Source organism: Canis lupus, chromosome 36 (genome assembly GCF_011100685.1).
Source record: "Canis lupus familiaris isolate Mischka breed German Shepherd chromosome 36, alternate assembly UU_Cfam_GSD_1.0, whole genome shotgun sequence".
In the NCBI taxonomy this organism is placed as follows: domain Eukaryota; kingdom Metazoa; phylum Chordata; class Mammalia; order Carnivora; family Canidae; genus Canis; species Canis lupus.
Genome location: NC_049257.1, coordinates 15,231,473 through 15,253,884, shown reverse-complemented (window position 1 = coordinate 15,253,884; position 22,412 = coordinate 15,231,473). Strand labels below are relative to the sequence as shown.

The following is a 22,412-nucleotide window of genomic DNA, read 5'->3' as shown; positions in this document are numbered from 1 at the left end:
ACTTAAAGCCATTGCTGCTTAGTTCTGATCCCAGCAGACTTATGACTTCAGCCCAGCTGAGCATTCTGTATTCCATTCTGATCTGCCTCAATATTTAGATTCCTTCCTTCCTTCCCTAGTAGTATTTTTGGCCTTTCCTTTTTATATGTGGCCTGTCATTGTTACATTTTTGGAGAAGTATAAAGTTAAAGATTCCCTTTCACAGAAATTCTTGCATTGAAACATTTAAAGGCAAAAATCCCTCAAAGTTATCCAATAATCTTCTGCTTACCATCTTCCTAAATCATTTTCCCTTGGTAATATCTACTGGTGTGAAGAATGTATTAACATAACTATGAGATGTGCCCCTGCTCTTATTTTATAGAGAGGAAACAAAGTCTAGATCATAGGCTTCAAAATTCTCCACATCTTGATTCTCATCCATCACACCTGCATACTGCCCCTTAGGCAGCCTTGGCATGATGTTTACATTTGGAGGAAATTGCCAGCCCTGCAGAAGATCACGTCATTGACTGAGGTCCTGAAACATCATAAGCCATGAAGACATAGCTCTTTATCTTAATCCCAGGTTCAGAAATGTCTCCTCTTCAACCTTTCCCTGGAATTCTGAACCTGATGATAGTGTAGGTGGTGTGAAAAATAGGGAAAGTAGGGTGGCAGGGTAGGGAGAATGGGGGGAAATGGAGCGGAATATGCAGAAACTGTTGGAAAGGTATAACCACTGAGACTGCCAGGAAAGACCTGTTTTGATATCATTTTCTAAATTTTTTTTTTTTTTTTTTTATGATAGTCACAGAGAGAGAGAGAGGCAGAGACACAGGCAGAGGGAGAAGCAGGCTCCATGCACCGGGAGCCTGATGTGGGATTCGATCCCGGGTCTCCAGGATCGCGCCCTGGGCCAAAGGCAGGTGCCAAACCGCTGCGCCACCCAGGGATCCCCTGATATCATTTTCATATATTCAAAGCAACCAAAAAAAAAAAAAAAGAATTCACAGCTAACTATGGCTACATCATTCACTTTTAACAAACTTATCATATTTCTGATGGTTAAACTTTTAGTTTTTCTTTGGGAAAGTGTGTTGGGGAGTGCATTTGACCACTTTTCTCCCTTCCTTCCTTCCTTCCTTCCTTCCTTCCTTCCTTCCTTTCTTTTCTTTCTTTTCTTCTTTCTTTCTTTCTTTCTTTCTTTCTTTCTTTCTTTCTTTTCTTTCTTCTTTCTTTCTTTCTTTCTTTCTTTCTTTCTTTCTTTCTTTCTTTCTTTCTAAATATTTATAGTATTTATTTTATTTATTACACAGAGAGAGAGGCAGAGACACAGGCAGAGGGAGAAGCAGGCTCCATGCAGGGAGCCCGACGCAGGACCTGATCCTGGGTCTCCAGGATCAGGCCCTGGGCTGAAGGCGGCACTAAACCGCTAAGCCACCTGGGCTGTCCACTTTTTTTTTTTTAAACCTCACATTCTTTTCCTTCATACTATGTTTGCAGTTAGGAAAGATTTACAAAGACCATGAGTACTGACATTCAACTTCTAACCCAAATCCATCATATGCTATGTATGATTTTGAGGCTATCACTTCCTCTCTACAATTTTTGGTTCTTCAAAATGTACTGATGTCTACTGAAACCTGTCATGAGCTAAAAACTGTGCCAGATATTGGGAATAAAAGCAAAAAAGATATAATTCCTGTGCTTAAGGAATTCACAGTTTGAGTGGGGAAACTGATGTATAAACCATTTCAGGATAGCTAGACCCACTCTCCTCTGCCCCCCACTTTGTTATAAATGTCTGTAAAAGGCACCATGCTGACACACAAGCATGAAGGAAAGGGACTTTGAGTCTTCCTGGGGAAGTAAAGGGAAACACCACTTAATTCAATTTTACTAGAATGTATACAGCAAGTAAGGAGGAGAAAATACTATTGCATATACAGAGTCCATATATTAAATGACCTTGTATGTTATTAAAGCCTTTCAAGTGTGTCCTGGCAATAGATAGCCATAGCCACAGCCTAATAACAAGTAGGGCATGACTCGATCAGTTTGGGCTTCACTGTTTTACGGAAGGTGGTTTACAGTGATTATAGTTGCAGAACTATAAATAGTAATATGGAAGCTGTTGCTCTAGTTGTAGTAAGAGCTGAATCATCACCCAAGAACACCAGACACCTGTACAATGGAATGTTCTAGGCACCCAAAAGAAGCCCAATAGCAAAACTATTATCCTAAATTGGGAGAATAGGGAAACTACATATTTTGGCTATAGCCACTGCTCCTATTCCTACAGCCTCTAGGTGCTTTGGCCCCAGATATGAAGGGGATCAAGATCATGTCCAAATGCTCCTTACTTATGTGCGTATAAAAGAAGAAGACAGTACTCAGTCTATTCACCTATCACATGATGTGGGGCCTGACAGGGAAAACTGGAAAAGATATCTCAGCCACCAAACTTGGGTTCTCTTCATGTCTCCAAGTGGAAAGTGTAATGGAGTAATTGCTGACATTTTGCCTCAAAAACAGAGATTTAGCCATAAAAAGGAATGAAATACTTATACCTGCTACAACATAGATGAGCCTCCACATATTATGTTAAGTGAAAGATAAACACCAAAAATCACCTTCTGTATGATTCCATTTATATGAAATATACTAAATAGGTAAACCCATAGAGGCAGGAAGCAGATTAGTGTTTTTCAGGGGCGAGAGGGTAGAGAGGAACAGAGAATAACTGCTTAATGGTACAGGGCTTTTTGGGGGGAGTGATTAAAATATTTTGGAACTAGACAGAGGTTGTTGTACAACACTGTGAATGTACTAAATGGCACTGAATGTTTCCTTTAAAATGTGTCAATATGGATGTGAATTTCACCTAAATTAAATACACACACACACACACACACACACACACACACACAACACCATGAGCTTGAGAACATGTACTGGATTAGATACAGACTTGGGTCTGAATCCTAGCTCTGTCAGTTACTAGTTGTGAAACATTAGGCCAGTCACTTATTTTCTAAGAGGTTCACCTTCCTAAGTAGTAACCTACCTTATATGGTCACAGTTATAACGAATTCATTGAAATAATACATGTCAAGTGCATTTCACTGTATGTGACATATAGCAAGCTTAAATAAATCTTACTGTTATTATCTGTACTCCTCACAAATACAACCCAAATTTATTCAACTATTTTTATTTTAACTCTTAGGCATCTTTTAGGCTATACTTGATTTGGCTGAATGTGAGCTTTCTTTGGCTAAATGAGTTTTGCCACAAAGATTTTCACAAAGCAGAGAACTTCGTTATAAATAAAAAGAAAAGTGGATTCTAGGTCCACAAAGGTATAAGCTACCTTTATACAGTTACTCCAGTTCAGGGTCATAAAAACTATTACTAGATCATCATGATCCTCTATCCTGGACACAGCCTCAGTATTTTTCTAACACAGCATTCTAAGAAGGCAATCAAGTGATCAGTCTTGGGATACAAGATGACGCCAATCTGCCATCTCTTTCTATGTAATTTGTTCCTCTCAGACAGGCACATTTGACTAAGATATCTTAGCACAGAATATGTATTTGATTGTTAAAGTCCTCAATGAAGGTCAGCAAATATTGATGATTACAGAAATACCCCTCTTTTACTATTGGGCACTATGCTTGGGAGGAATTTAACATAAACCCTTGACATTTAAGACATTTAAAAAAACAAAAAACAAAAAGGAATAAGGAAGAAAAAAAGGAAGGAAGCAAGCAAGGAAGAAAATGCCATGGCTTTATGGTATAATACTAATACTTGACCTTGTGATGATGTTCCACGGTATTAAAATTTTTTATATTTGGGGGATTCCTGGGTGGCTCAGCGGTTTAGTGCCTGCCTTTGGCCCAGGACGCTATCTTGGAGTTCCAGGATCGAGTCCCGCGTCAGGCTCCTGGCATGGAGCCTGCTTCTCCCTCCCCCTGTGTCTCTGCCTCTCTCTCTCTCTCTCTCTCTCTCTCATTCATAAATAAATAAATAAATAAATAAATAAATCTTTAAAAAATAAAAATTTTTATATTTGATCCTTACTGGTAGACAGGTGGACATTGCTATTCTCACCCACACCTAAGGAAGCAGAGTTCTGGAGAAATCAAATGAGGTAAGGTCCTGTAGCTGTCAAGTCTTGGATTGTATTCATATCCTAGGGCTGTTGTAACAAGGTACCACAAACTCAGTGGCTTAAACAAGAAATATTTATTGTCCCACAACTCAAGAAGCTCAGAATCTGAGATCAAGACTCAAGGTTGGTAGGGCAATGCTCTGTCAAAGGTGCTAATGAAGGATCTGTTTCAGGCCTCTCTCTCCTAGCTTTGGGTTGTTTCTTGGCTTATGGCAGCATAACTCCATTATTCACATGGCACTCTCTCTGTGTGCATGTCTATGTCCCTACTTCCTCCTTTATATAAAGACACTAGTTACACTGGTTGAGGGGCCCACTCTACTCCAGTATGATCTCATTCTAACTAATTACATCTATAATAACGCTTTTTCCAAATAAGGTTATATTCTGAGACATTGAGCATTAGGACTTCCACATAGCAAGTTTTAGGGGACACAATTCAACCTATAACATGGGCTCATCAAAGCCAAACATTCTGTACATGCATGCGGAGCACTGCTTGAGCCTAAGGATTTAAGCTTTGGGCTTCCCTTAAAGGAAAGAATTCCCACTATTCACTAAAATATAGCCTTCTTAAATAAGATTCTTTTTTCAAAAAAATTCAATAGTCTTTCACATTCAAAACCAAATATGGGGGAGGGGGTTGCCTGAGTGGCTCAGTGGGTTAAGCATCTACTTTCAGCTCAACTCATGATCTCAGAGTCCTGGGATCAAGCCACGCATTGGACTCCCTAATTCAGTGGGAGGCCTGGTTCTGCCTTTGCCCCTCCCCCAGCTCTTGCATTTCTCTCTCTCTCTCTCTCAAATAAGATCTTTAAAACAATCAATTATGGGATTTTCCCTCTAGCTCACTGACCTGGTATGATGCCTATATCATGTTTTTGATGAGGTTCCTTATTTCCTTAGGAGGTTCTAAATTATAATACTAGAAAGTCAGCTGGAAGCTGCATACATACCTAAAAGGAGATGGAAGACCAAGAGAATCTATGATTGCTCATTATATTTAATATCGCTGTTATAAATTTTGAATCTATTAAAAAAAAAAGCAACCCTTTTCTCATTAATGCCAACAGGCTATGTCTGTTATTTTTATCCCTGCCAGAAATCATCAGTGGGCTGGAAGAATGTAGTACTGGTGACATGAGCCTTCATTTCCATTTTTAATTAAAATTCTTAGTGACCCAGAGCCAGGTTTCCTTCTGCACCAGAGCCTGTGGAAATTCCACAGTGGAAACTATGGTAGCCAGGGAATAGACCAGCAAGCAGAAAGCGGGGAGCTTAGCACTGAACCAGAAGAACATCACAGCTCTTAAGAGAAGATCCAGGAAGGGTGTCAACCTGGCTACTCATGTCCCCACCTTGTCCTTTCTTTCCCCATCCCTCCCAGGCCCTCGATCAGTATCAGCAGGGATCATGACTGCCCCTCGTGACCCATTCTGTTGTGACTCATCACCCCATGGATCATAATGGCCCTCCTTCCTCTCATATCTCTTTTGAGGATACTGCTATTGAGTTATAATATTCATCATTATCATTCACATTTGTTGAGCTGTCAGTCTGTATCTCATTTAATTCTTGCAACACCATAAGGTAGCATGAGTGCAGACTTAACCCATGTATCCACTCTTCATGCTACTTAAAGATATTATGCTGATACTGTCCTGGGCCCAAGGCCACCCTGTTAGAGGACTGTATTTCTTAGCTTCCTTTGTAGGTAGGTGTGCCTGTGTGATTGAGTTGTAGTTAATGATATGCGGCATGAAACTGCCAGAAAGTCTTCTTAAAGTAAGGAAACTTGTTTTTCTCTCCTTCCAGTTGGCTCTAACAAGTAGGTAAATGCTGGAGCTACAGCAGCCATCTTGGCCCATGAGGTGCCTTTGGAAATGGAAATCACACTTAATGGGGCAGCACAAGGGCAGAAACCTCAGTGGCTGCCAGGTGTCCTGCCATATCGGCAGTACCTCTATGGCCTACCTCCCAGCTTATTTCATGTGAAAAGAAAATTAAAATCTACCTTATTTAAGCCACTGTTACTTGGGATTTTCTATCACAGCAGAGTTTATCTTAATCCCAAGTGGTTATTATATAAATATTAGTACTCTCATTTTATAGATGAGGAAACTGAGGCTCAGAAAGATTAAGTAATTTATTCAAGGTCAAAAATCTAAGTGGCAATGCTAGAATACAACTCAATTTCAGATCTAGGGCTCTTAATCTCTCAACATATATTCTCTAAAAGACCCTTTCCCATGCTGAAAATACTGGAGTCCCCATATTTAACCTTCCTTTTCTGTAGCACCTGTCTCTTTTCATCATTAGTTGTCAAACACTGCAGATTCTGCCTCCTTGGGTCCAGGCATCCATTTCCTGTCCCACTGCTCCTTTCCCATGAAGAAACTTGGGCTGGTTGACAGTAGAGAGAGAGCCACTCAGTCTGGACAAGACGTGCCCTGGGATAGGTTGGGAAGGTAGAGCTGTTTGTGGGCCAGAGAAGTAAAGATAAGTGTGTACACCAGGCACTGCTCCTGGTTTGACCTCTGCTGGAGCAGATTGTCTCAGGTTGAGTTTGAGGGGATGGTACCGTTGCCGCTGAGAATAGAGTGGAGGAGTGTGTATGTGGAGTGGAGTGTGTGTGCATGTATTTTGCCAGAGCTGTGAAAGTCAGTAAGCTAAAGCTTAAATAAAGAGAAAGTAAGTGGCAGATTAAAATCTTCCACAGGTATTAAAAATGAGGTCATTGACACTTATTTTTCTGAACAAAAGGTCTCATATATTTATTACTAAAACTACTAGTACAGAAGCAAAAAAACAAAGGGAGAGGTAATTTTCCCAATAAAACATGTCCAATTGTCCAGAGAGCAGTGATGTTTGTAGTTTGATGTAGTAAGCTGCTAGTGACTTTGCTATAGCATAAATATATGTAGGTATCTCATGTAGGATTCCTTACAGATCAAGCTTCATTCTTTTCTAATGTCTCCTCTTAGAGTTGTAACTGATCTTATTCTAAGTTTTCATCTGAAGCCACTGGGGAATGGAATGATTCTGCTTTTGTTTCTTGGCCAGGAAATGCTTGATTCTGAAAGTCTTGTGAGAAGATATACCAAGGAATGGAGTCAACTGCACACACCATGATGGTTCAGTCCAGAAAGAGGAGGGAGAGCCAGTGACACTTTCAAAAAGCAATTTCAGAACAGTGACATAGGCCAAATGCAAAGAATAATAAAGATAATAACTGGGAACCCTGGGTGGCGCAGCGGTTTAGCGCCTGCCTTTGGCCAGGGGCGTGATCCTGGAGACCCAGGATCGAATCCCATGTCAGGCTCCCGGTGCATGGAGCCTGCTTCTCCCTCTGCCTGTGTCTCTGCCTCTCTCTCTCTCTCTCTCTCTCTCTCTCTCTCTCTCTCTCTGTGTGACTATCATAAATAAATTAAAAAAAAAAAAAGATAATAACTATTGCTGGCTATGAACACTGAAACAAGTCTTTTGGGGTTCAAATCCCAGCTCTACTACTTATTAGCTGCAGTCTTAACCCTTAATCTCTTTCTACCTCATTTCTCTGTAAAATGGAGATATTAGAACTGTCTCATAGGGCTATGAGAATTACCTGAATTACAGGACATGTAGAGAATAGAGGCTGGTATGTGTAAGAGTTATTTGCCAGGTTCTACAGACACATTATATAATTTAATCCTTACAGGAACCCTATGAGTCAGGTCTTCTCTCCCCCAGCTTGACAAATGAGGACCAAGGGTCAGAGAGGTTAAATATCTTCCCCAGAGTTGCACATATAGTAAGTGACACAGCTGAATGCACACACAGCTCTTCTTGATAAACCAGGCAGTACTCTGGGGAAGGGTGGAGGGGAACAGACTGTGGACAGAGGTAGGAGTCATGCACTCCTCCCCCAGGCCCAGCCCCTACACACCATGTGCATGGACACACAACACAGAGCTCATCATCACTTCTGTTTACTTCAATTGCAGACACTCTTTGATTTATAGTATGAAATTCAAGTATGAATTTAAAAAAAAAAAAACAAAAAGACAGACAGAACCACCAAGCAACGGACCGACCAGTATGGGGTAAATGGAATAGAATATCATCTAGGATAACTCTATCTAAATGTCACCTGATATAATGTGCTACAAGCACTAATGTGAAACTATGACATATATAGATCTGGTTTCTCACCAGACCCAAACCCAGCTTTTGTTGGGAAATAAATAAGAATATGCTTGCTTGCCTAGAATCTGGATTAGCCCCTTTACTATGCCTCTTGCTTCTTTGGGATGAGGCTAAAACCCTCAAGGCCAAAGTTCCTATGATAGCAGTATATTTCAGAGATATGTGGACACTGTACCATGTTTCAAACTTTAAATCACACTGAATCCCTTCTTGGTTTACACCATGAAAAAGTCAGATTTTACTGGCTGAGTTTATAAGTAGGGTCTAAGTGAGATCAAATCGGGACCTTGGTATCTTTAGATGATCTATTTATTAGGTAATCTAAATTAGACACTTTTCAGGGAGACATAACCTTGAAACACACAGCTTTATTTGTTCATTTCACGAAAAGGAAAAAGAAAATCCCAATTTTTCAAAATGAGAAAGAAGTTGGGTTGCATTCATAAGTATATTGATCGATATATGTTAAGAAGAGAGAGAAGAATTTAGGGGGTTTTAAATTAGAATTTTTTAAATTTTGTGCTTCTCCATGAGTTTTTTATTAATTCACTAATTCCCGGTAGCTCAAGAGATGCTAATTAATTCAAGAAGCCATAATAGCTAATCATTGGCTAAATAAATCTAAAATGGAAAGAGTCTGTCATTGGAGATACCACTGCTCATTTTAATTAAAATTACCAATTTGTGAAGTAATGTAAATAAAGGTTATTGTATCCTTCCACTCCAGAAGTATTAACCCTTTGCATGGCCACCTGAGAATCTAACAAGATTAAAAAGCCAAGAATATTTGTGGAGCTTAATCAATCACGGAGTTAGGATATTTATCATTCCAAGTGTGTTGTTCATGGACATTATAAAATCACGTAGAATAAAACCACCTTGAAACAAAATGGGGGATGGTAAAGAGCTAAGAGTGGTTGCCTTGAAGGAAATACAATCAATATCAATATGAAGGAAGCGAACACCCTAAAATGATTACCTTTATAAACATTCAGGACTAGGGAAAAGCAAAAGTTCCAGCTCTGAGTTTCCATTTTCAAGGAATAAATTTATGCAAATGCCCATTAGTTTTAGCAGTTTTGTAGCTCACAGTGATCTCACCTTGTTAACATGCAGTATAACTGCTTGTAGCCATTTGAATGTTATCTGGAGGGATAGGAAAGGCCGCCTCTTCATTACATGACTAAATGGCAAGGCTCAGCCACAAAGCTCACGTTGGGAAACAGATACACCTGCATGCTTAGCTGCTCAAGCCAGCCAACCCAAGAAAGCAGTGTGTGTGTGAGAGACCATATAGTGTAAGTCATCACTAAATCCTAAACTGAGCAAGCCATGGTCCTCCTGGTAGATTTACCCTTACTAAGAGAAATTCTTTTTTACTGTCTCTCTAATCAGCTCAGAGCCATTGATGACAAAGTCCTAAACCCATTTCCTAATAAAACCCTGAAAGTTTTAAAAGCAAAATGAAAAAGCATGGTTCACAGATACCTTTAACACAATGATTGGTAAAGTATTATAGCTTAGTCTAAAGACCTGAAATTAGTTTGAATTGAAAAAAAGTGACATCCTTTAGGATAAAGATGAAATTGGCATAGGAAAATTATTGTTATCTTGTCAAAAGGCTACTTCTGAATGGAGTCTTCTGACAAAACAGAAGTCTGGCTGAAACTTGAACCAGATAAACTTGTTATGCAAATAGCTTTAGCCATAGGGGAAAGGGCTGATAATGAAATCTCTATAAAGCCAACTACACATTACAAGGGTGACAAAAAACATCAGACAGGGTCCCAGCATACGGATAAAAAGCAGTGTAGAATTTATGTGAGCATATCGTGCTTAATTTATCATAACTAAGCTGTCAGGAGTCATGCTTTGACAAATACATAACTAACACATACAAATGAGTCAATTATCACTAACAACCAAAGGTTCAAAACCAAAATGCTGTTTCTTTTTTTAACCACAAAATATGTTTACTAATAAGATTACAAAACTTCTTAAAACTCTCTTAGCATCTCCAAATTAAGAAGCCTAGAAACCTGAGAAAACACCAAGCCACCTCCCAGCATGCATGTCCCTCACCCCCTCCTACCTCATGCACATTCATATTCATTCTCTCTTTCACACACACATGCTCATTCTCTCTCACACACACGCGCGCGTGCACGCACGCACACACACACACACACAACCCTGTCCCCAGTTTACACAACTATAATCAGTAGGCTAGAGCCAGGTCAATCCCTTTGGACCACCATAGCAATCAAGGAGAAGTCATACAGGTCTTTGGACCAAGAAAGATCAAAATTACTGAATCACCTCTGCTATGGTTTAACAGTCACATGGGGATAGGGTATGAAAAGTTTTAAAGCTGTTAAAGTATTTCTAACCCTGTTTATTTCTTAAAGAGAATCAGTTTATTTACCTTACTACAATGCACTGTTATTCAGTCTACAATGGGAATTGAAGCAATCATCTGAATAATCAAGCTAAAGACACCTTTCCCGAAATTATCAGAAAATCTTCTTCCCCACCCCAGTCCCATCAATAATGAAAAGTTTATAATCCGGAGGCCTTAATCCTCTATCCTCTTCCCAATATGAGCAAGATAAGTATAAAAGCAAATCAAGGCTCTCTCTTTAAATAGACATTTCTAACCCAGTGAGTGTCATTGTTTGTATTTCATTAAAAATTTGAATAAAAAGAATGAAATAGTAAAGTCAAGTTTCACTTGGTAGGCAGTCTAGGGTATGCAAGCTCATCTATGAAACCAAAGGTTATTCTCTGGGAATAGTGGGCAGGTTTCTACCTAAAGATATAAAATATAATAATTAATCCCTAATCTTGAGACTCATATTCCTAAAAATCTTGTAAAAAAAGAACTCATGTTTGAGGAATCTAAGATGGTATGCAGAAAGCAGGATTGGGAGCTGAAGTCAGGAAAGAATCTGTAAACAAGTATAATATGTAACTTTTTCACTAATAAGACCATTAAGGACAACTCATTAAACAAACAAAATTGATGACATTTTTCCATATCCTAAATTAGTAAAGCACACAATCATTTGATTTCTATTTACTTTCACTGGTTTATAAGAACCTTTTCAGGGATCCCTGGGTGGTGCAGCGGTTTAGCGCCTGCCTTTGGCCCAGGGCGCGATCCTGGAGACCCGGGATCGAATTCCACGTCGGGCTCCCGGTGCATGGAGCCTGCTTCTCCCTCTGCCTATGTCTCTGCCTCTCTCTCTCTCTCTCTCTCTGTGACTATCATAAATAAATAAAAATTTAAAAAAAAAAAGAACCTTTTCAGATTCTCCCTCTCCTGTGGTTTCAACAAGATGCTTTTGCTTTTGCCCCTGATAGTGTAGCATACTAAAGGCATTGTTTTTTGTGTTTTGTCTTCCATTCTAGTATTAAGACCCTCTAAGTCTAAAGCAAATCAGAATGAGTGCAGCTAGAGTTTTCAGTGTTAGGGAAAACATAAGCAGACTTAAATGGGCATATAATAGTATGTGCCATAAGGAAAAATCAATAGTAGGGAGGGATTTCTGTACTGTTTAACCCTGAAAGTCCCAACTCCATCATCAATTAAGTACCTTTATTCCCAAATCTATCTAAGCAATACTGTGTTTGGTTTAAGGACAAGTTCAAACCAAGAACACAGTTTAAATACATTCTTGAAAAAATATAGAGAAGATAAAATTTGGTGAGTCAAGTCACATTTTAGAAGCATCACAAGAGCTTGGTATAGGAAGGCATATTTGTGAATATATAACGGATTTTTCTAGGCCAACAGCTTCAAGAAGGTCAATCAAGGAAATCTATATGCAGTAATGGAATGAAAAGGAAAACTCTTTAAATCCAGCTTTTGCTAACAAAATCACTGGAATCCATAGGCCCTGGATTTCTCTCCCTGGGGTATGTTCCCAGCCACCAGGCTATCTTTAGTTCTCCAGTTCCCTCTACCTCCCTCTGTGGCTCCCAAATCCCAGAAGTACCCCTTCCTCTGCTCCTATGTGAGCATCATCCCTCTTGCTCTATCTGTTGTTCCTCTCACCATTGCCTGACATTGCCACCATGAGTTGTGACTGCTTCTACATTCTTCAGGCTTTGTAGAAACACCAGAGTGGGGACTACAGGGGTGATAAAAATACCCTGGGCCTTGAACTTTATGGTCACATTTCAATACAGCTTTGCTTGGTAGAGTTCTTGGGAGTATTTACCACTCTTCTCTCCTGGGGAATATGGAACAAATCCAGGAGGAGCTGGATAAGCAAACAATTTCAGGGACCTTGAACTGTGATGCATTTGAAACAAAAATTAAATATAGGTTCACAGCTCTTTCTACTAATCCTTGGGGTCAAGTATGTTTTGGAATTCAGAATTTTATCAAATTTTAGAGAAGTAAAACAGTACATTTACTGTATGTTATATAACATTCCCCAGCAGGATCTGGGGCAGCACACTGTAATCAAACAGATTAATATAACTGCAGCAATTCACATGAATATTCACACTGAGTGAGATAAATAATGACTATAAATAGCTTCACTTCAGTTTAGGTCATGTGTTGCCACCAAATCAGTTCACATAAGGCCAGGCTTGTAGCTAAATGAGTCAAGTACAAAAAACTTTCATTTTTCAGAGCTCTTTGGATTCTAGAATTGTAGATAGGAATTACTGATCAGTATTATGAATGAGTAAGGAAGATGATCAAGGGACCCAGTTTCTTTCACTACCCTGCCTCTTTGCAGAAGCTAGTCTGCCCATAGGCATAAGTTAGAAAAATTTGTGTTGACCTTTCCCTACTTACTGTTTATTGCCTATTTTAGGCACTTCTTTTCTCCTCCCATGACCTCTGAACACCTTGTCTGATCTACTAGACAATGAACACATCTCTTCCCAGTCCCTGTTCCTGGATAGGCCTTGTAACATCTGGTCTGGACCTCTCCCCCTAAAGTTCACCAGGCGCCTAGTTTGGGGCCACACAGTCCCCTCCAGCACACTGAGATCCTCTGCAGATCTAGGACCAGTGTGGTCCTCTACTAGGGGCCAGCCCAAAAGTTCACATTCCCAGAACTGAGTCACCATCCTATTGGTGTTACTGTTGGCTCTCTCCTATCTTAGTCCCATTCTAGCTTGCCTAGCTCCCAGTAACATAGTTCCCATAGGATATACCACCCATCACTTGGGTTTTCATCTTGTTCTCCCTGCCTTGAGCCCTGGCTGGGGCTGTTCACCTTGGTGCCTCAGGCCTGAGATCCTACTCTGCCCCTCAACCATCTTGGGAACTGGAGATGTGTTCCGACCCCAAAGATCCTAGAGCAAAGCCCAACTTCTAAGCTGTAAGACCCCTGTGAAAGGCTGCTACACTCTGTCTCTTCCCAGGACCTAGTGTGGGCTCTCAGTTTCAGACATTCAGTCTCCTCCCAAATTAAAAAGATCACTGGCAATAATTGCCCCAGGACAAGTAGATTTGATAAATGTGAATAGATTCTCAGATAAATGTGACCCAAATGACCAAGAGGACTGATTACAGTCAAAAGTCAAATAGAACTCCTTTATTTTTCAAATCCTGCAGAGGCATCTTCTATCATTTACTAGAACAAATTCTGTGTCATAACATGCTAAAAGGCATAACAACTTCTAGCACCAAGTAAATCCAATAGCTTGGATTTCCAATCACTATTCAAGGCCCTGCTGGATAAGCAATTTTTAGTGGAAGAAATACTCACCGTGAAATAAAGTGGTTGAATTCCTCACACCATTCTTCTGGATGGAGTAAAGTAGGTGGAGGATTTCTGAAAAACAAAAGCAATATTTTTCTTACCAAAAAAAAAAAAGTATTGAAAAAAAAAGTGTTTAGTTAAAGGCAAAATATCAACTTGTCCTCGCTGATATTGTTCTAAATAGCTCTGATAAAATCCATTCTGTTTCTTCCCGGGTGGGAGTCATTCATTAGTGGTAAATTACAAGGTGCCAGCCCCTATTCATTTAGTCCTTCATTCTCATTGATTAAAGGCCTACTGTGTCCATGGTTTTCCGTAGGACCTGTAAGAGTTACACAGATCAGGAATATTCCTCAGGGAGCGGACACTAATGAGGGGTGAGGCAAGCATAGAACCACTAGAACTGAGAGCTGAGTATTATTAATTCCACAAGAAAGAAAGCTATAAACCTAGTGCTAGGGACTTTAGAGAAATTTTACAAGAATTTTCAGATCATTATGCTACCATGTGAATTAATTATGTGATGCATTTAAAGTACACTCATAGGGACGCCTGTGTGGCTCAGTGGTTGAGTGTCTGCCTTCAGCCCAGGGCATGATCCTGGAGTGCCGGGATCAAGTCCCACATCAGGCTCCCTGCATGCAGCCTGCTTCTCCCTCTGCCTGTGTCTCTGCCTCTCTCTCTCTCTCTCTCTCATGAATAAATAAATAAACCCTTAAAAAAAAAAAAGTACACATAAATTCCTCAAATTTTTAACTATTTCCTGCATGTCAACTTCTGCAACAGGCACTGGAGAAAGCAAAACACCTAAGACAATGTTCCAGACCCTATGGGGTCCCTGGGTAGAGAGGGTGACAGACATCTAACATAGCTAAGTACTGGAGGTCCAAGAGAACTAGTGAGCTGCAGGAAAACTCTAGTAACCAGACCACTTCCTGGTGAACAGGTAGGCTAAGGGGAAGGTAAAGGCCCTGCATTTGACTAAATATTTACCCAAAGAGAGTACATTTAAAAACAGAACTGATATTACTTTTAATTGGTAAGAGCTTTTTTCCTAGCCATAAATGGAAGTAAGGGTTCCTAGGCAAATGAATTTCAGCAAATAAAGCTCCATTTCTGTATATTCGAGTTATGAGTGTAATCTTAAACACATCATGTGTTATCTTTGTTTTCACCTGGGTTCTAACTGCCTCTAAACCCACAGATTGCTTACCTTCAATAGGTAGAAGAATGGGAAGCAGCGAGGATGACAAATTCTAAAATGTATTAGATAATGTGATTGTAATTTGCCTCTTAATACTCATTCTCTTCTCTTTCTTTTTGAGTACAACTTTTATTCACTAACAGTGCTGCATAAAAACAACTTTTTCCAGAGTTTTTTGCAGCTAGATGTGTCCATTTGACTGAGTTCTGGCCAATATGTATCTAAAATCGCTCAGTGGTGTTTCCAGGAGCCTTCATACAAGAGGGGAGACGTGCCATCTTCCTTCTTCCCCTCTCTGCTCCCTCCTGGAATAAGAATGTGATGGCTGGAGCTTGAGCAGCCATTTTGAACATGAGATAAACTTGAAAATGAGAGCTATAAGCTGAGTATGGCAAAGAAGACCAATAGGAAACTGGATTCATGATGACACTGCAAAGCTCCCATACCAGCTCTAGACTGTTTCCCCTTAGTCTTCCTTAATAGGAGAAAGAGGCAAACTTTCATCCTTTTTAAGCCATTGGTATAATGCAATTAATCCTAAACAAGTCAATATTTCAGAGTATTATCCTATTACATGATAAGAACATAAGTTGGTAAGTGATACAGAAATATACACAAGAAGATATGTGGGAGCACAATTAAGGAACAACTTGCCCAATCTGGTGAGACCCAGAAGACTTTATAAAGAAGATGAACTTGAGCTGACCCCTGAAGATTAGGATGGATTTTTCAAGACAGAGAAGGAAACGGAAGCAACAACAGGCTCAAAAAACAAAATGTACCACATCACAAAAGTGTAAAAAAGTTTGGCTGTTCAAAGAACATGAGTAATTTTCTGAGGCTAGACTACATGATTCTTTCAGATCTGGAAAGAGAGCAGGAGGGAAGAACAGTGATAAGAGAGAAGTATATGATTTCTGTGTTCTGCATTAAGAACTTAATTATCCTTCGGATCTTCTGATTCAAAGACCCAAATGAAAATTCTCTGTGTGCCCAGCTAGAAAGAAAAAGCACCTTAAGGTTGCCCTTCGATTATTTTGGAGACTGCCTCTATCTCATTCATTTTATTAAATAATATTTGCCTTCATATTTCCTTTGCATTTTTTTAAATAATAAAAGTACCATCACATAACTTTGGCTTCAGTGCTAATTTGGCTGATCTGTTATTACTGGCTCCAGCTATTTGAGGCCCCAGCTGTAGGCCTCAGTGTGGCATCTCTCAGGGAGATTATCCCACATCATTTCCTAGAGCCCTTTCCAAAAGTTGAACTTCCCATGCTTTTCTAACATTTTCTGCTCATTCTGTTCTCACTGAGGTCAGTTCCAGAGAGAAGAGCTGCTCAAAGCAATTTACTAACTAATAGATTTAATTCACCCCTAAAGCAGTTAACCATGACCAAGAAGTCATCTGTAGACAAAATAAACAGACTTGATTAAAACAACCTTAGTAGGCTCAACACTGGCCATCTGAGAATGAAAGTTCATCCCTCTGCTACAATTAAAGAATGACCCAGCAAGGTTCCACTGGAGAAATGGATGGCAAGTGTCCACTCTTGTGTAGAGAACACTGCACTTTCCCGTTTTCAGTGTGGTTATCAGCAGGAACTACAGGCCAGAGTGATGGTTTATGAGCTGGCCTAAAACTCTGCAGCAGGGTATGGAGGAGGGAGCAAGGGATCACCACTCACTCAGATCATCACCAACCCCCACTGGCCTCACATGAACCTCACACAAGGAAACATCTTCTTTGAAGCTTGGCATCATATGAAATTGGTTTCAGAGAAGCTTATTTGACCTTGTAGGTAGGTGCCCGGTTTTTCTTGGAGTTGATCCATCATACTTAGGTTCAGTAAATAGAGATCTTGTGAAAGATTATTATCTGTGTGCAATGAAAACTAAAAGGAATTTGAAGGCTTTATGGTACTTTGTTTCCACTGGCAATATAAATTCCAGTTCTCTCGCCATCCAGGAAGAGCACCAAATAAAAACGATGAAACCTTGTTGGCTGTCAACACTACAGATGCAAGATGGGCAACTCTGCCCAGAGAGTCTCTCTCCAAAACGAGATGAGATGCTTCATGTTCAGTGTGATGGGAGAGTCAGTGCATAGCTATGATTCAGAGACAAACAGGCATCACTCACTTATGTGTATGGATGCCAAGAGCCTGCAGAATATATGAATGGTGAGTGGCTGGAAGGGCTGTGAATCTAAATAACCAGCTCTAATTTAGATAATGCTTATAAACATATATATTTTGGTTTTACAAGAAAAAGGCAAAAAATGAAAATAGTGTTCAATGTTTGTTTTGCAGCAAGCCATTACTGGGGCAGTGCAAAGCCCAAGCAGAAAAAGAGGCCCCACCAACCTCCTTCCCTGGGAACTACACTCAACTTCTCAGCATCAAGCTGCCATAGCCTTGAATTGTGTCTGTGAGCATTTCTACTTTATCTTGATTTATTTTGTGCATCCGTTAGCAATATGTGTCCTAAGGTATCAGAAAAACCTAAAAGAGGTTATCTTTTGGGGCTGGGAATGCTAAAAAATGTTTCTATAAATCAATGGCAATTGCTTCTTTGCTTTACATTATTCTGGCTCAAGAAAGGTTTCATAAGAATAGTCTACTTTTGGGTAGCAGGGGAAACTTGTACTTGATCGGAGTTTTGCCTGCCTGGATTTTATTCCTGTAACTTGGACCCCAAATTCAATTTCTATTAAGATGATCTGTTGCGCACAGACACCATTAGGGTTACATGAGGCTAGGCTCAATGGGGTGATGTTAAAGAGAGTCCTGAACCTATTATATGCCTATTTTTTACCTGGATCCAGTAAATATAATGGAGATCAAGTTAACCTTCTCTTCTTCCCTCAAAGCCTAATAAACTGATTTTCTGAACAGCTGAACTGAATCCATTCTAGTTCCTGAAATGGAGAAGCGTCTGACTGACATGGGCACCTGGCCTCTGGATAGCCAATCCTAATTTAAACTGTTGGTGTATGCCATAGCATGATGTAAAATGATAATCTGGGTCAATCTGATTCTCTTTAGTTGCTTCCCCCACCTTGAACTAAACACACACACACACACACACACACACACACACACACACACACACACACCAAACAAACAAACCAAAGAATGAAGGAGTTTAGTAATGAGAGCTGAAGCTAAGAGATCCATGATGACAAGGCAGATGGGATAGGCCAAAGAGCACAGTGTGCAAGCTTAAGTTTCAGGAAGCAGAAACTACTAGCAGGCAGAAAACCAGGGAATGCGGAGAAAACAGCTAGGTAGCAGAGAAAGGAAGAACTGAGTCACAAAGAAACTGAGACCCCACAGGCTATTCTTGAGTTCCTTCCGTGAGTGCTTCACTCTCTGGTGTACCCAGAATATCACTGGCTCCAGCATTCTGTTCTCTTCCCATTCTACACATTCCCCGAGGGCTCACTGTGTGTCAGCAGCTCCCTAATCTCTATCTCCTGCCTTGATTTCTCCTCTCCCTTTTGGCTAATACATCCAACTGCTTACTACATCTTACCCCTTTTATTTCCCAGAGGCACCTTAAAGTCAGCATGTTCAAAACCAAACTTATCTTCTTCCCCTAAATCTGCACTCTACTTGGTTGTTGGAACCAGAAACTTGGGTTCTACCCTCTCCCATAACCCCACATCCACCTGGAGAAAGCAGAATCATGGCTCCTCCGAAGAAGTCCACATTCTAACGCCTAGAACCTCTGAACACTCTACTTCCCACTTTGCAGACATGGTGAAGGTTAAGGACGCAAAGGATTACTTTGAATTATCTGGATGGACTCCATTTAACCTCTAGTCCATTATTATTATTTTTAAGATTTATTTATTTATTCATTTGAGTGGGGGGCAGAAGAAGAGGGAGACAGAGACTCTCCAGCAGACTCTCCGCTGAGCAAGGACCATGACACAGGGCTCAATCCCATGACGCTAACACTACGACCTAAACTGAAATCAAGAGTCGGACACCCAACCAACAAGCCACCCAGGTGCCCCTAATCTCTCTTTAAAACAGCAAAGAGAGGCAGAAAGAAGAGGCAGGAGAGATTCAAAGTGTGAAAGGGACTCTACTCACCACTGCTAGCTTTGAAGGCAGGGGAAAGGGTGTCAGGTGTCAAAGAATGCATGGGCCTCTGAAAGATAGGAATGGGCCTCTGCTGATAGCCAGCAAAGAATTGGGGACCTTAATTCTAGAACTGCAAGGAACTGAATTCTGCTAAAAACAGGAATAAGGAAACCAATTTTCCCCTAAAGCCTCCTCAAAGAGTTGCAGCCCTGCCAACACTCTGATTTTAGCTGAGTGAGATCTATGTCAGATTTTTAACCTATAGAACTAGGAGATAATAAATTTGTGCTATGTTAAGCTGCTAAATTTGTGGTAATCTGTTATGACAGCAATAAAAAACTAATAGATCAATTGAGACCAAGTCCTATCAATTCTACCCCCTAAATTCCTTTCTAATCACCTCATCCCTTCTTTCATGTCCTAGTTCAGTCACTTATCATCTCATACCCAAACTACTACAGTAGCCTCTTTATTTTTCTCCCTCCCTCTATCCTCATCTCCCTCTAATCCATCTTGCATTGGCAGCTAGAATTTCTTTGTAACATACAAATCTGATCTTGTTATTTTCTTGTTCAAAATTCTTCAGTAGATCCACACTGCCAGCATGATAAAAATCTCAACCCCTCTGCATGATATTACAAATGGCCTTGCCTGTCCATCTACCCAATCTCATCTCAAACCACTTCCCCCTTTCACCTGATGCTGCAGGAATGTATTGTATAGTATTTGTAGGTCCTAAAGCAGGTCCTGTTATTTCATGCCTCGGGGTCTTTGCATCTGCTGTACCTTTCATTTAGAATGCTATCTTCAATTTGTCTACTTTGTATGTTCTAGCTCATGCTTCATGTGTATCCTTAGTACTCAGCACAGAAGCACTCCATAAATTTTTGCTCAATGAATGACTACATGAATGAATACACACAAACATACATCTATTGTAAGTAAGCCAAGAAATGATGCCAGAGCAAAATATGGCTTAGTCCCCAAAGCAGCATAAAATTAGACAAAGTGAAACAGCTCCTTTGGATGTGAACAAATTCTAACTAAATTATTCATACAAGCAGGGTTTGAGGGACAAAGGAGTCCCCTTTGGTGGTGACATCAGTTGGATTTGACAATATAAGCCTCATCTCTATTCTTTTGAAGCCCAAACATCCCCAGATCCCTGAACATATCTGACCAAAAAAAGGAAATAAATCATGATTAAAATCTCATCACAGACATTATCTGATGTTAGGACCATTATACACATATGCATGGTGGGTTGGAGATAGAAAGAGATCAATACTAATAACTACCACATGTTGAGTGCTAACTACCACCAAGCTCCTTGCCAAAGAATCCTATGAAATAGAAATTATTACTCCAGTTTCACAGGTGGGGAAAATGCAGCTTACAAGAAATTTTCTTTAAAACATCTAACAAAAAGCAGAAGCATCAGGTTTTAAACAAGTATTTCTATCTCAATATCCATACTCCTCACTGTTTTCTATATTTTATCTCATGCAGAGTCCATTACATTGGAAGATGAATTAAGAGAATAAATATGCAAAAAATGACAGAAAAACAATTAGCAAGTAACACCTCTGGAAGGTGCAAACTGAAGTCCTCAAACCTAAGGCACACTCACCAAAGAGATGCTGAGTAAAAAATTTCTCAGTGAGGCTGAGTTAATTATGAAAAGCTTCCTGGAAGTTGTGAATTTTAAGGCAGGTCCTAAACAGGGTACATACACCAGTTGGTGAGGGGAGAAGGGTTTTAAGGAAAGAGAGGAAGTATAGAGAGGATGACATAAAACATTAGTATAATAACTAATAAATCATTAATATGTGGTTAAATAAACTCTTGGCAGTGTATTCAAATGGTATTCTACTTATTTACTCATAAAAGTAATAAAGTAAGATGCTGAGCACAATTAACTGCTCTGAGAGTATTAACCACAGCAGCAGAGCTGCCATCCTGATCTACAATTGGTAGATTCACTTATGAGATTAAATGGTTACGTATGTGTCTGTGTCTCATCCCTAAGTATCACCACCTAGCCCTAGCCAAAGTTGTTTTTCTCCCTAAGTCACATCTTAATTGTTCAAAATCAATTAGTTAAAATTATTTTCTATCTATTAGTAATACATGACTCCATCTTAATGTAGAAAATTCCTCAATGCAAGGACATAGTGTTAGGGCAGAAGACCTTCCTCTGTCCTGTGGTCCTTCTAGCTGGACTTAGAATCAAATTGACCTGAGACAGATTAATAGGGGGAAAGTCAAATTTAATAGTATATTTATGGGGAATCCACACAGACATGGAATCCTAATGAGGCAACGTGAAGCTTACAGGAGCTAAGAAGAGGGGTAGGAGCCTGAAAACACAAAGGGAAAAAGGACCATTAGCAGGGAGGTGAAGAAATGTTTGGAAAAACAAACGTTTGCCCCATTATGCAGACCATTTCTTAGGTAAGGGAGAGTCTCAGTTCTCAGCTCTCTTCCTGATACTGCTCTTTTTTTCCAGTGTAAATTGAGGCATATAAGGGAGAGGCAGAAAGCTTTTCCTGCATCTACTGGGGTTTGATCACTTTTAACTCAAAATAATCTTTATGCCAAAGTGGCACGTTCTGGGGCATCTCATTCTACACTCATTCAGTAGAAAGCAAAAAGCAAAATACCTCTTCACTACCACCCCCAATCTCAGACTCTTGCCCGTATCAGTGTGGCTTGTATTCTTTCAGACCTTTTTATATGTATTTTTAATATTTTCTATAAATATATACAGACTGTTTTGCTATGCTTTAAGTAATTAATAGATACAATATAAATTTTATAATACTCTTACATTGGGGACAGAAGAAATGGGATTAAATGTTACTCATAAGTGTTCTGATACTTAGATTTTACATTCAAGAATATGGTTTAAAGATCATCTCCTGCTGGGCAGCCCTGGTGGCATAGCAGTTTAATGCAGCCTGGGGTGTGATCCTGGAGACCCGGGATCGAGTCCCATGTCAGGCTTCCTGTATGGAGCCTGCTTCTCCCTCTGCCTG

The 22,412-nt window shown here is 39.9% G+C and overlaps 1 protein-coding gene across 15 annotated transcripts in view; it reads right to left on the bottom strand.

The window, feature by feature from the left end:
• The window catches only part of MYO3B (myosin IIIB), a 430,360-nt gene that overhangs the window by 286,500 nt on the left and 121,448 nt on the right, over nt 1-22,412 (bottom strand). For all 15 annotated transcript variants that reach the window (XR_005384676.1, XR_005384677.1, XR_005384679.1 and 12 more), the window contains one exon: nt 14,083-14,148. Coding sequence is in view for 11 of the 15 variants with exons in the window: in XM_038584790.1 (XP_038440718.1) it covers nt 14,083-14,148 (66 nt within the window). In the remaining 4 variants the exon portion in view is untranslated. The remainder of the gene's footprint in view (nt 1-14,082; nt 14,149-22,412) is intronic.